At 51.8% G+C, this 12,460-nt stretch overlaps 3 protein-coding genes across 3 annotated transcripts; 1 reads left to right on the plus strand and 2 right to left on the minus strand.

Annotated features, from left to right (window-relative positions):
• Window positions 1-2,336: 2,336 nt before the first annotated feature.
• On the minus strand, window positions 2,337-4,852 carry GLOTRDRAFT_108831 (uncharacterized protein). Its single transcript, XM_007862435.1, has 3 exons — window positions 4,547-4,852; window positions 3,927-4,466; window positions 2,337-3,860 (listed from the first exon to the last, which is right to left on the minus strand). Exons 1-3 carry the CDS (start codon window positions 4,704-4,706, stop codon window positions 3,574-3,576), a joined length of 987 nt encoding a protein of 328 aa, XP_007860626.1. The 5' UTR covers window positions 4,707-4,852; the 3' UTR covers window positions 2,337-3,573.
• Window positions 4,853-7,257: 2,405 nt separating this feature from the next.
• Window positions 7,258-9,703, plus strand: GLOTRDRAFT_30651 (FAD-binding domain-containing protein; the record flags this gene model as incomplete). Its single annotated transcript, XM_007862017.1, has 14 exons — window positions 7,258-7,521; window positions 7,605-7,724; window positions 7,779-7,913; window positions 7,969-7,986; window positions 8,038-8,109; window positions 8,167-8,271; window positions 8,322-8,375; window positions 8,428-8,574; window positions 8,630-8,749; window positions 8,819-8,983; window positions 9,040-9,246; window positions 9,325-9,481; window positions 9,533-9,584; window positions 9,637-9,703. 14 exons carry the CDS (start codon window positions 7,258-7,260, stop codon window positions 9,701-9,703), a joined length of 1,683 nt encoding a protein of 560 aa, XP_007860208.1.
• A 728-nt stretch (window positions 9,704-10,431) lies between these two features.
• GLOTRDRAFT_21993 (uncharacterized protein) lies at window positions 10,432-11,445 on the minus strand (the record flags this gene model as incomplete). The annotated part of the gene is made up of 5 exons (XM_007861940.1): window positions 10,432-10,536; window positions 10,594-10,790; window positions 10,853-11,070; window positions 11,127-11,188; window positions 11,248-11,445. Coding segments are annotated over 5 exons (780 nt in total), but the record flags the coding sequence as incomplete, so codon positions are not given.
• Between the last annotated feature and the right edge of the window lie 1,015 nt (window positions 11,446-12,460).

Below are 12,460 nucleotides of genomic sequence, written 5' to 3' on the forward strand. Positions count from 1 at the left end.
TACTCCGGTCTGTTTACCAGCGATCCAAAATACCATGACCTGCAAAAATACAGCTCGAAAGTTCCATTAGTGCTTCCTCCATGGATCTGCTCTGGACGCCTAGGTCGATCACCCCGGCGGAGAGGCTTGCGGACTATAACCCGCCTCCGGGATTCTCTGCTTCGCCTGTGTGAAGTGTCAACAAAAGCCTAACCACCAATCTGTATCGGATACCATCAGCGTATCTCCGTGGATTGGTACACGTCTGCTTCTGTGGCGCACTTTCGTTTACAGAATATTGGTTCCCGCGGCACTATATGGACCGGTTCACGAAACCTAACCTTCTCCCGCTTTAACGATCTGCGATGGCTATTCAGGAGCAGATTTCGTTCATCCGTAGGAGCACACTGGCGTTTATGAGGTTCTGCGACAGGGTTAAGCAGCTCTCGGAACGTTCATACTCTTTATGAAATCTTGTCTGACTTCCCTTCGACTTGGACTTTGCCGCGCAAGATGAGAAAATCGTGATTGGTAGTCCTGAACCCAGATCTCCTCGTTCCATTGCCTGCATTTCCTCTGGAAAGCCTCTGGGCGGTCATGGTTCACTGAATACACCTATGTGCCTATGTCCCATGCGTCTTATTTCATTGTTATCCGACTCCTGCAATTGCCCGGTGCCTCTCGATACTGATCATCCGAGGCTCATCCGTCCGTGTAATGTCAGCTGGGTCCATGTTTGCCCATTCTGTTGCCCCATCACCTCTCTCCGTACCGTAACATCGGTGCTCGACTTGCCTCGTGTTGGCCGTGCTACGCCCAGACCTCGCGGCCTATGAAACTCAAATGTACTCTCTCCGACCGGAATGATTCGTTGCTCCGAACATGCCAGTCCGTTATTCCTGACACCTGTCGGCATGCTTTGCTCTATCCCGGCCTGTGATGCGTTCGTCGGTCATCGATACTATACGGGGTTTGGATTGCCGCCATTCCCTGAAATCTTCATGAGCGTCTGTCCAATATGCATGCAGCTTCATGCGGCCTCTAAAAATTACGGTCATATGCCACTGCTGTATATCCGGCAAGTTGGACTGGGAATACGATGTGCTATATCCCGGTGGTCTTGCCATACACTCGGATGACCCGGAAGACGGTGAAGGCAGCTATACGTAGGCGTCTCCCAGACCATCTCTGTGTCGTGCACGCGTCAGGTCCCAAGTGGAGCATATGAGTACGCGTACGTCGATCAATATAATTTGGACACCTGGTTCTCTATTCTGGCGTACCTTTCAGCGCTCGGTGCCGTTGCTTCTCCTGCCATTGGGTAGGAAGATACTTTGGAACCTCTTACTTCGCCGCGGTGGATCGGGTTAGGAGTTTCATGTGTAGGAAGAGTCACGACCACGGAGTCTTCAAAGAAAGTCGGGAGAACGATTGTTATGTGAAAGTACTGAAGGCAAGAAACCAACGGCCTCCGTTTAATCTCGTAAGGCGGGATTCTTATACGTCAGATGACTTTAAACCCTGGTAATTCAAATGTGCTCCATTGAATCATCCGTGTAACTTCAAGAGCTTTGTTCGTGCGGTGTTTTGTATCTGAAACCCTACGGCGCCCGGGTTCCAGCTACACACCCGTCGAGCGCCCTCGCCCTCACATTCTCTACCGCGTACCCTGAGGAGCATCTGTCGCTGGGGAAGTATCCATCACTTAGCAGAGTGTTTTCGAAGATCTTCAGCGTCTTTTTTTGCATGATGACACCGATAGCAGCCAGACTCGGTTCACTTCGATTCTATCTCCATGGAAGGAGGTTCCACAGGCCACTTTTACAGAGTGACAGCCGGCGGAGACACTAACATTGACGACGATACTGACTCATGTCTAGGTACTCTTCGGGTACTCTACTAGTGCTCCGACCCTGTAGAGTCTAAGCTATGTATATTTCCAGGGATGTCATTGGTGCGTTACTCCCACTATACTCGTTCGGTCTCGGTGCCTCTAAAATCGTCGCCTCTTTGATGGACAGAACGTTCCCCCTCATTGCGCATGGCGATGCTACGGTGCTTCGGGCTCATCTCGTGGATGATGGGTCAGTCTAGAGCGTTAGCAGTCTACCATACCATTAGAAAGCTTTCAGCCACCTGCAATTCTCTGGGAGCGCCCATGCCCACGAGGGGTGGTATTTAATGGCTATGCAGCACTGATATATTAGATACACGTGTTCGCCCCCATCGATAGCATTCTTAGATATACGCTCAGGCGGGGGCAGGACAACCGAGATGACGGGACAAGGATGCCCTTCGTCGGGATTACAACCCTCCATGTCATGCTTTATGCAACGTGTATGCGGCTTCCAACTTCGCCTCGCAAAATATCCAAACCAATATATTCAATACATACTGATGGAAGGATACAATCATAGGATTGCCTGGCTGAACACACTATCTCTACTGGCTACTCTAGCTACGTTATGTATGTGTACAGGTTGTTGCATATCGTCGCGAACGTCTTGGCTGAAGAAGAAAGCACGGAGACAATTGTCCTCATAGAAACCCCAGTCCTACTCAGCGCACAATACCCAACGAGAACAACGGTTACCGAGGTGCTTGCATTTCATCAAGGAAGCCAGTTTGTCGAAAACCAGCTGAGGGCGAGTTTGTCCCGCAAGCATAGCATGCCAAGTAGCTTCAGGATAGGGCAACTACGGAGCCCTTCTCAACCAGAGCGAGAAGTACCGGGCCTCCGATATCTCCACAGTTCTTCATGCCATTCGTTCGCGGGAGTCATAGAGTGGTCGTGGATACTAGTCCGTGTCAGTCGTGTGGATCATCGTCCTTCGTAAATATAGCACATCGGTTTTGCCCTCTCTCGGCGTCTTGTATACCGGTCGGCAGGGGGTGAGGCTGGTGAGAATTAGGAATCAGGATGAAGCAAGAAGGGACGCGAAAAGAGATGTCGAGAGAGAGATGATAATGAGATGGGCCTAGAAAAGGTACGAGAAGGCAGCATTGCAAAGTCGGCTGGATAAAAGGATGCAACCCGGTGGTCCTCTGGGAACGCGTTCGAATGGGTAAAGAGCCTGCGAGAGGGCAGAAGCCAAGAGTAGTCGCAAGCCGTCCGGCGGTCCGTCATGTAGCTTCGTACGCAGGTCGTCAGCAGCAGAAAAAGGTTTTTTCGCGCGCGACGTGCGATTTGAGGCCAGGGTCGTTCGAGAGACAATACTAGCAAGCTTCCGTCATACCAGCCCACGGCGTCGAGTCGCAGGAGTCTCGTCTTGTCTTACAGCGGCCGGCGGCAGCGGGGATTTCAGAGGAAAGCGGGCAGAGTGCACCAGCACAAGCCGCTATCCTCGAGACCCAGCGACTGCCGATTGGCACGTTCTTCGAGCAGGACGCATCTCTTGTGTCCCACAGTTGATGAGGGTTGTCCAAGATAGAAATTGGAAGGAGGGAGGAGAGATGGGAGGGAAACAATATGGGAATGGCGATAGAAGAAAAAAGAAATAGACGGGAGACGTGATGAATGCGACGTAGAATAGTCCATGGACAATAGAGAAAATAGGCGAACGCTGTTGACCGTACTCCCGTACTCAAAGACGGTCAAAAGCCCTTGTCAGATCCATCGGACTCTTCCCCCGGAGGCGTACGAGCGCCTATGGGGGCGAGAGAGTGGGCAGGGGGAGCGCCCTCTGGAGGGGGGGACAACGGCCTACTCTCCACGGGCGTGGACACGGCCATCGACTGGCCTGGAGAAGGCGTCTCACTGGCTCCGCTCAGGGAGAGTTTCTCGCTGATAACCCTCAGTCTTCGGATTTCTGCCTCCATGGAGCTTACACGAGATTGGAGCTCCCGGTTTTGCTTTTCCAACAGAACGATGTGGTTCGTGGCTAGACGAGTGGAGAAATATCCTCACTTGAGCCTGATGCTCGATAAACTGGAGCAGAAGGACGCACCTCGCTCCAAGAGTGAAACTTTACTGCTCTTCTGGTTTGACACGGGGAGAACGTCCTTTAACTTGGCATATCCGTCCCGGAGTTCGTCACGTCTTCGCTGCTCCGCCTCTATCCTCTGCCTCCGTGTAGCCTCTTTCCTGGAGCTCGCCAACGTCTCGGCTATCGAGGGGCCCATGCCGTCGTCGTCAGAAATTGAATGTCCCCGGCTCCTTCTACCAGATGACGTAGAGGGAGAGGGCGTCGGGTTATAACGTAAGGAGTTCCTATGGACGAGGCTGTTAGCGCGGGAGTGGTTGGGTGAGCCTGCACCGCTGCTGTTCCGCGACATGTAAATGCCCTCTCCCCCAGAGGTATCTGATCCGGAAATGGGAGGGGACAACGGATCATACATATTGGGCGATTGCGGGGGCGGGGAGCCAGACAACGGCATGTTCATGCCTTGTGGCGGTGAATTATACACGGGCCCAGGGTACTGGCCAGGAGGCATGAGGTTGAGCTGTCTGAATTGCATGCTCTGCAAATCCTGCGCGGAAAGCTGGCCTATTGACATATTAAACAGGTAATAATCACAGAACACGAGGTCAGACGCGATACACGAGTGCGACATTCAGATCACCCACGAGGAGAGGGGGCAGGATGCACGACCTGATATTGAGGCATCGCTTGGCCATAAGGGATGTTATAGCCCGCTTCATCATCGGGATGGTAGAACGCGTAGGGCGGCGCGAGATTAGGATTGTGTTGGTCGTCCTGGATGGGCTGGTGGTGTTGCTGATCCATGGTGTGTCGTTAGCGATTCGTTGTACAAGCGGCGTGTATAACAGGCGAGTGAAGAACAAATGGCAAAAAGAAAGAAAAGGAAACGGAAAGAGGAGAAACAATGAGGGGGCCCTCCAAGAACGGCGGATCCTAGAGACGGAGGATCCGAATCCAAATCCCTCCAAATGCACCCGTATTGGCATCGACATAGTTTCCCACGCTGCACAAAGGCTCCGACCTGAATTCTTTGTCCGACCGACGCCGTCCTTCTTCATTTCGGACGGGTAGATTGTATCTTTCGCGCTGTTATTACGCTATTTAGACTATGCCGTAACCCTCATACTGCAGCTGCAACCTCGAATTTATGCAGCAATTTTTTCGGTTTATCCGCTCTATCTGCACATATCAGGGGATGACTCGTGGCCACTAGGATCGGACCAAATCAGCAGCCCTGTGCTCAGATTTGTACTGACCCTAATAACAGCTCTCGGAAGGAAAGCTGAACACTGGGAAATCAGGTTACTCCGTGATGACTTGCCCAATAAGTATCTTGCGGTGACGACCTGTTCCGGCTAGGGCGGAAAGCGCTAAATCGCAATGGAAACGATAGCGTACAGTTCCCCCTCTCTGACGTAGAATGCTCCTCACGTACAACCCAGCATCCGAGAAGTTAAATGAGAGCATAAAGATAACGATGACAAGTGGATGAGGCTCATGCACACACATAACAACCTAGTTAATTGTGAATATCACGTACGAGTATAACAGCCTGAGCTGGGCAACGTACTTTGACAAAAGGAACCCAGCGTAGAGAGGGGAAGATTATCGTAAGATCGCAGTCGAATCGTCCAATGACAAGATTCTAAGAGAGCAACATCCATATGTCTTTGTAGGTCCACTTGAGCAGCTAATGACCAATTGTGATATCTGATCAGTCAAGAAGGGTAACAGAGGCCCGACATGCTGGACGGAGTAACGTTGAGTTGGCAGGAGCCGCAGGGCTGACAAGCTAGCACCGATGGTGAACCGACGGAAACACTTCGTCTTGGAACAGAATATACCGCAAGGGGATACCTGAGCCTGCAAATTAGAACGGTATATGTGCCAGTGAGAAGCATGCGCAACGGATGCAGCTACCAGCTCGAGGAGTTTGGCCAGAGATGACTCCGACAACGGAAATGTGAGCTTAATTCGGTAGTACCTCTTCACTTTGAGCCAAGCGGGTAATATCTCTTGCGAGGCGTTCGAGTGCGCATAGGCTATTCTAAAAGGGGGGAGTCGAAGGAACCAGGGGGAGTGGTCCGGATATGTTGAGATGAATTGAACACCCGAACTTGTCAAAGCAACTGTCCCTCGTTTAAATTGGAATAGGTAGCTTGCGCCGGGGTCAGTCTGAGTGACATCAAAGCCTTTGAGAACGCGAAACGAGCAGCTTGTTAGCACGACCATGATGAGACGTTCGGTGTAAAGAACCTACTGTAGTCGCATCGAGGCGGAAGAGCAGCCTGTAAGCCTGAGGGCGTCGATCGCGTCGACTGTCACAGTGGAACATCGTGCGGGGTCCGAAGCAAACGCCACCGCATCACAGGCCAAGGTCTCCAGAGCAAGGACACTCATGGATTTTGCTCCACCTAAAGGTTCCGTGGACGAAAGAAACCTGATATTAAAATAATAGTACAGAGACGTTTGTCGGCACTGATATTCGTGCAAGTATCAGCACCATCACCACGACCACTGGGAGAGATACTACTGAACGGCGTACCGTGAGCGAACAATCGATATTGATCAGACATGAGACCTAACCCCAGATAATTGAACGCCGGTAGCTTCCTTGAGCTTGCTAAGTTGGACGATCCCAGTCCGCGGAAGTGAGGATCATTGCAAGACGAGATAAAACGCTTTGACCCATGCCGCAAATGACAGATTGCTCCTTCGGAGAGAGAATGATAGGCATGCAATATACTGCATCCCCCTGATAGCGTTGACAGCAGAATATACCAAAAGTCGTCATGAGTAAGCGTGAAACACATCACTGCAAGAGAGTCATCAAGACCAATATCTGTGAACAGCCCGAATTCCCCATGCAGTGCCAAGGCTTTGCCTGGCTTTCCTTCATGACTACAGTATGTTGACCGTCGATGAACCGGATACCCAGTGAGGCCACATCTCTCCGTAGACCGGTTGCTGGCCTTTGCTGGCTCTGAGAAACGCAGCCCACCAGAATTCGGAATATATTTATTGACATGGACAGTTCTTGACCGAAACAGTTGTGTGTGCCGGTGTAAATGAAAAGCCAGGGGCCAGGCACCGGTCGGGACCTTGGCGGTTAGTACAGAGAACCCATCAGACTGGCGGGATGCCGAAGGCGGCGGCACAGAGGCGGCACATGCACTTCTCGTCAGAAACATCCCAGCATATAGAACGCCTCATATGTTGCCTGGCGTTCGCTTGTCGGCATCGGCGTCGTGGGCGGCTCACTCAGCGGTTTAACCTGTGCGTCTTACATGCTCCTCGCTCTTACACTTTCCATCGCCTTCAGCTCTCTAATTTATTCGTCGCCCAGAGCTTAGCCATGGCTCTCGGGCACTTCACGTTCCTTAGCGCTTTTCTAGCTTTGTCCACCGCCTGCGTTCGCGCGAATTTGGTTTCCGACTTGCTTTGGGGTCTCAATGTTACGGTTGGGGGCCGGCTGAGCGAAGCCAAACCTGTCGCTCTGCCGTGCTTCCACTATTACGAGGGACAAGCGGTCCAGAGAAACGATGGTGAATGTGCGCAGGTGGAAGCCGGTTATACGTCCCCCACCTACCGCGTTTCTAGATTTAACGACTACATGATGGTGGGTACTTTATCTCGCCCCTCCCCCTCCCCCTCCCCCTCGCCCAAAGTGATACCGATTCTCACATATCCATCATTATGTAGTCGCACTGGGAAACTTGCCAAAGCACATCTGAGCAATGTGTCCTGGACTCCAGCAATCCTTCCAACCCCCAAGCGTGGCAAGAATTCAATTGTTCGCAAGGGAGCATTGCCCCGCACTACGTCAGTGGTCCTCCGCACTTCAATGCCAACAATCATAATAATTATTGTCCATAGATCGACGTCCGGTACCCTACCGATGTCCTAGCTGCCTATACGTTCTCCGCGGCAACCGGAACCCCACTGGTTATCAAGAATACTGGACACGACTACAAGGGCCGCTCGAGTCAGAAAGGCGCTCTCGCATTATGGGTAAATTATGTTCGATTTCGTCTGCCGTTATATTCACTAAATGCGTCCGCCTTAGACTCATAATCTCCAAAGCGTAAATAAACGTCGCTGAGTTTAAGAAACCTTCGTGCTAAACCAACTTTAGATCTCGTGGTCGAAGACGTTCGTGCCGCAGGGTTGCCCCAAATCCAAGCAGTACGCCGCTATGACAACCGGCGTATGTACCCCCTAATAATCGGGCGCGCTAAGCGGATACTGACTACCCACAACGTAGGCGGGCGTGGGATGGCAAACTGCGTATGAGTATGCTGATGCCAACAACTTCACTGTAATCGGGGGCTACCATCAAACTGTCGGAGTTAGCGGTGGATGGGTCATGGTTAGTATCTACTTCCATTGTATTGAGTACTGAGCTGACGTTGACAACAGGGCGGCGGTCATTCAATCTTAACACCGGTCTACGGATTGGGAGTTGATCGAGTGGTAAGTAGAATATTTTGGGCTGGCTGATCCTACCCAACCGTGTGCCTTGCAGGTTCAGTTCAAGATCGTTACGCCCGACGGTATCTACCGCACCGCCAACGAGTGCCAGAACACAGATTTGTTCTGGGCATTGCGAGGTGGTGGAGGTGGTACCTTCGGTGTCGTGATGGAGACAACGTCCATTGTCGAACCCCATCCCGTCCCAATCCAAGTGTGAGTGACTGTAAACGTCCCTACTGGAAACGTCCCTGCAGCTATTCTCTAGTGCTTCCATGAAATTCACCGCTACCGCGAACAACACTCAAGGTTGGTTGAGTATCGTTGTGAACAGTACCTATAAGTGGGGCACGGAGGGCTGGGGTGGACATATTGGAGTACGTGTAGACCATTCGTCCGACTAACGGGTACTGATTTTGGTGACCTTCCCCTTATTTATTACTTAGCCCTCGAACCTGATCAACGTGACTCCCCTTCTTACTCTTGACGAAGCGAAGGACTCGTTAAAGGAGGCTTCCGACTATGTTACGTCTCAGGGAGGGACGGTCGTTATTGAGACCTTGCCTTCGTGGTGGGCGTTCTTCTCCAAATATGTCATCTCTGCCCAGAGTGTTAGTATTAGAACGCCTGCTTTCTCGCGCCGTCCCCCTCACCTTTCACCTTGTAGGCTGTCGGCCAAGACTATTTGCTCGGGAGTCGCCTGATGCCCTCTGCGCTCTTTCAGAGCGACGACGGGAAGCAGAAAATACTAGACGCCCTCGTCGACATGCTTCCGGTCGCGAACCCGTACATTGTTGTAGGCACACCCTTTTTGTACAATGAGACTGCCGGCGCGACCAGCGTAAACCCTGTCTGGTACGACTCCCTGTGGCATGTGAGTGGATGCGCTTGTTATTATTGGCTTGATGCCTGCTACGTTATGCTTATATCGGGGTTCATTCTTCCTTGATAGTTATCCTTCCATACCGCCTTCGAGTTTGACAGTACCCTTGAAGAGAAGAAGGCGGCCTATCAGGCGGGCAACGACATTGTCAAGACCTTCCGTGCCATCGCCCCCGATTCCGGCGCCTACATGAATGAGGGTCTTGTCTATGAACCCGACTACCAGCGTACGTCTTCTACCTCATGCCACTGCGCGTGATTCCTCAGTGAATCCATAGAATCCTACTGGGGTTCCAACTACGATCGGCTGCTCTCCATCAAGAAGAAATAGTGAGTTCAGTGCCTTCGCCTGACATGGGCGTGCTGATGACACGGTCTCCAGCGATCCTTTCGGAATCCTTGATTGCTGGCAATGTGGTAAGTGTATCGTAACATACGCCGAGGCTTGATACTGACTTGTGCACTGCAGTTGGCTGGTCTGGTCAATCTGATTCCAAATATTCTTGTTACCTTAATTTATCGGACTAATTTAACGGGCTTTGACTTGTTGGACTACATTACGTAGATACCCCTTCGTAGCTGCTTTGGTGCACTTCTTCGATGATGTTACTGTAATGGGTTTTCCTCACTACCACGACTGTATTAGCCGGCTTGCCTGGCCCGTCGTAGGTCGTGGAAGGGAGGAACGGGAGTGGCATGTGAATGTGAAGTGAAATTATCTTGTCATGGTCAAACGTCAGTAGACCGTGTACGTTGTCAACCTTGAATACCATAAATATTCGATGATCTACAAAGATAACACACCCGTAATCATACAGCATGAACGATACATTTATCGGCAAAACCAAGCACAACATAATGACCAAAAGAAAGTTACAATGCAGTCGCCTTACAGCGGCTCCCGACCAGATTTAACATCTCTAGCTTCAACAGACATGAACGTCTCCCGCGTGATGAAGACACGGGGGCCACTTTTTTGGGGATCAGGACTCCGTTCCAGGTCATCGTCCATTGGATGTACGGACTTAACGAACCCGCCATCATCGATTGTAGTTTCGAGGGTGCGGGAATCCTTTCCGAAGCGCAAAGCCGAGATCTGACCCTGTGTGCCCGTCGACTTCCTGCCTAGGCGCTTCAAGCCGAAGGCATTACCGTTACCAGAAGATCCGGCCAAAGAGGTCGACACGTAGACCGCGCTGTCCATAGTGTGCTCGCCTTTGATGAGCCGGTAGAGATACGTCACTATGACTGCTAGATTCGCTACTATGAGGGAGACCGAAGCCTGACCAATGACATCGTGAGCACAACTGTTTCCGCTCACAAGGACGTTGAATTGTACCTCTACGTTGGCTGTCGTGGCTTCCAACAAGCCTGACGGCCCCAGCACGAAGTAGGCGTGAATGGCACTGACAATGGTCGTCAGGATACTAGCCGAGAATATGGCAATGAGCAGTTTGAGGTGCGTGTGCTCCATACTAAGGCCCCAAAGCAGCTTCAGCGGAACGACGACGAGCATCGTGTCGGAGATAAAGTCGGCTATCGAAGCAAGACGAGAAGATCAGCGGCCGGAATAGACGGCGTGTAATTCCGCTGCTCACTGGTTAATTCGGTGCTTGCTACGGCATGGCCGAGATGGCACTGCGGTTTTGCCATATGATACCAAGAGGTGTCTCTTCTGCAGATTACTACCTTCTGGATCAGCAAGGCCACCCACATGGCCCCGAAAAGGCCGGCAAGGGCATACGCCACTTTGCGCATCTTCATGATGGCGGGGATGATACGAATGACCGAAAATAGTTGGCTCATCCGAGCCGCCCTACATGGTCAGTCAGACAAGACTTGAATAACAAGAATAACACGTAATGCACTAACCAGAGCGTACAGGTGAAGGAAAGTGAGACAAGCCAATACGCTACCACCCGGGCCTCCCTTGACTGATGCAACGGGCCGACATCTTGCGGGCCATGCGTCAGTCATGCTTTTATTGCGCGACTTCGGATGGCATACCTGGGGTATCCGTTCTGATCCACAGGTTGATGATGAGAACGAACTGCGCCAGGACGGACGCAGCTGCCCAACCGTCATCCAGCCAAAACCGACGGATCCGGTACCGGTAGCCTAGCCTAAATAACGTCGATATTATAGCCAGGCCGGCGAAGGTGGTGACCACGGCTGAGGACAAACTTATGAATACTCTAATTAATGGGTTTCGTGGAAGAGTACTTACCCCGAAGCGTAGCAGGGGTTGGCTGAGGAACGGTCATGGCCGTCCGGGCCCTGTAGGGCGGAGCGCAATATTGCACAGGTGGAAGGAGAAATCACTAGCGTTAGAGCTGCAGAGACTGACTTTTATTGAAACTTCGCGGAAGCCCTAAGCGATATCAAATCCACATACGGTTTAGACTGCAGCGATCGGCATCTTTAGTTGCGACCATCTGCGCGACATATCCCAATCAGGAAAAGACGTCCACATATCAGAACGGAAGTATGTCGAGGCTTCACCGACATTTCTATTTTGTGTGCGGTTGGGTGATGGTCGATCGAGACGAGAGCGTGGACAATGGCTGTGTCAATAGTCGATCGTGTTCGACCTGCTTCGTTGATCTCGGTACAACATCATACCTGACGCTGCCCGACGCCCAATTGCACGTTGGCCTGGACCGTAGAACTGAATTGTTGCGTCGAGTCCATGTATTATCGAGCTGACATTGTCGCCCGTCGCGGCGCACCGTAAGTCTCACTAGTTGCCAAGGGTACTGTTCCCCCGTACCTGGATCCTCCGCGGTATGTAAGATTTTTTGACACGCATCTTTGACGGTGGCTGCTTCGCTGCGTTACCGGTCGAATTTTGCCAATCACGCAGGGATATCTACCTCCATATAATCGTGAGTAACGCCACAACTCACCTTGTGCCAGGCGATCCCATGCTACCCCGGCGACTCGGGGAGCCGTCGTGGTCGGGCGCCACTTGAATAGTAAGTATGACGACCAGTATTCACCTTGCCAAGCTTAGACTCACAGGCCTGGACCTACGCAAATTAACGTGCCCAACCTAAAGTCAGCTCCGCAACGCTGCCCCTCTCTGCCACGAATTGCAATCCTGCACTTCGCTATAGCAATAGACTTGTAAACGACGTCTCCTCAACCATCCTGCCTACAGGGACAACTGAGCTCGTCCTCATCGGCCATGATCTACACTCTATTTC

This window comes from Gloeophyllum trabeum, assembly GCF_000344685.1.
Source record: "Gloeophyllum trabeum ATCC 11539 unplaced genomic scaffold GLOTRscaffold_00001, whole genome shotgun sequence".
Classification (NCBI taxonomy): Eukaryota; Fungi; Basidiomycota; class Agaricomycetes; order Gloeophyllales; family Gloeophyllaceae; genus Gloeophyllum; species Gloeophyllum trabeum.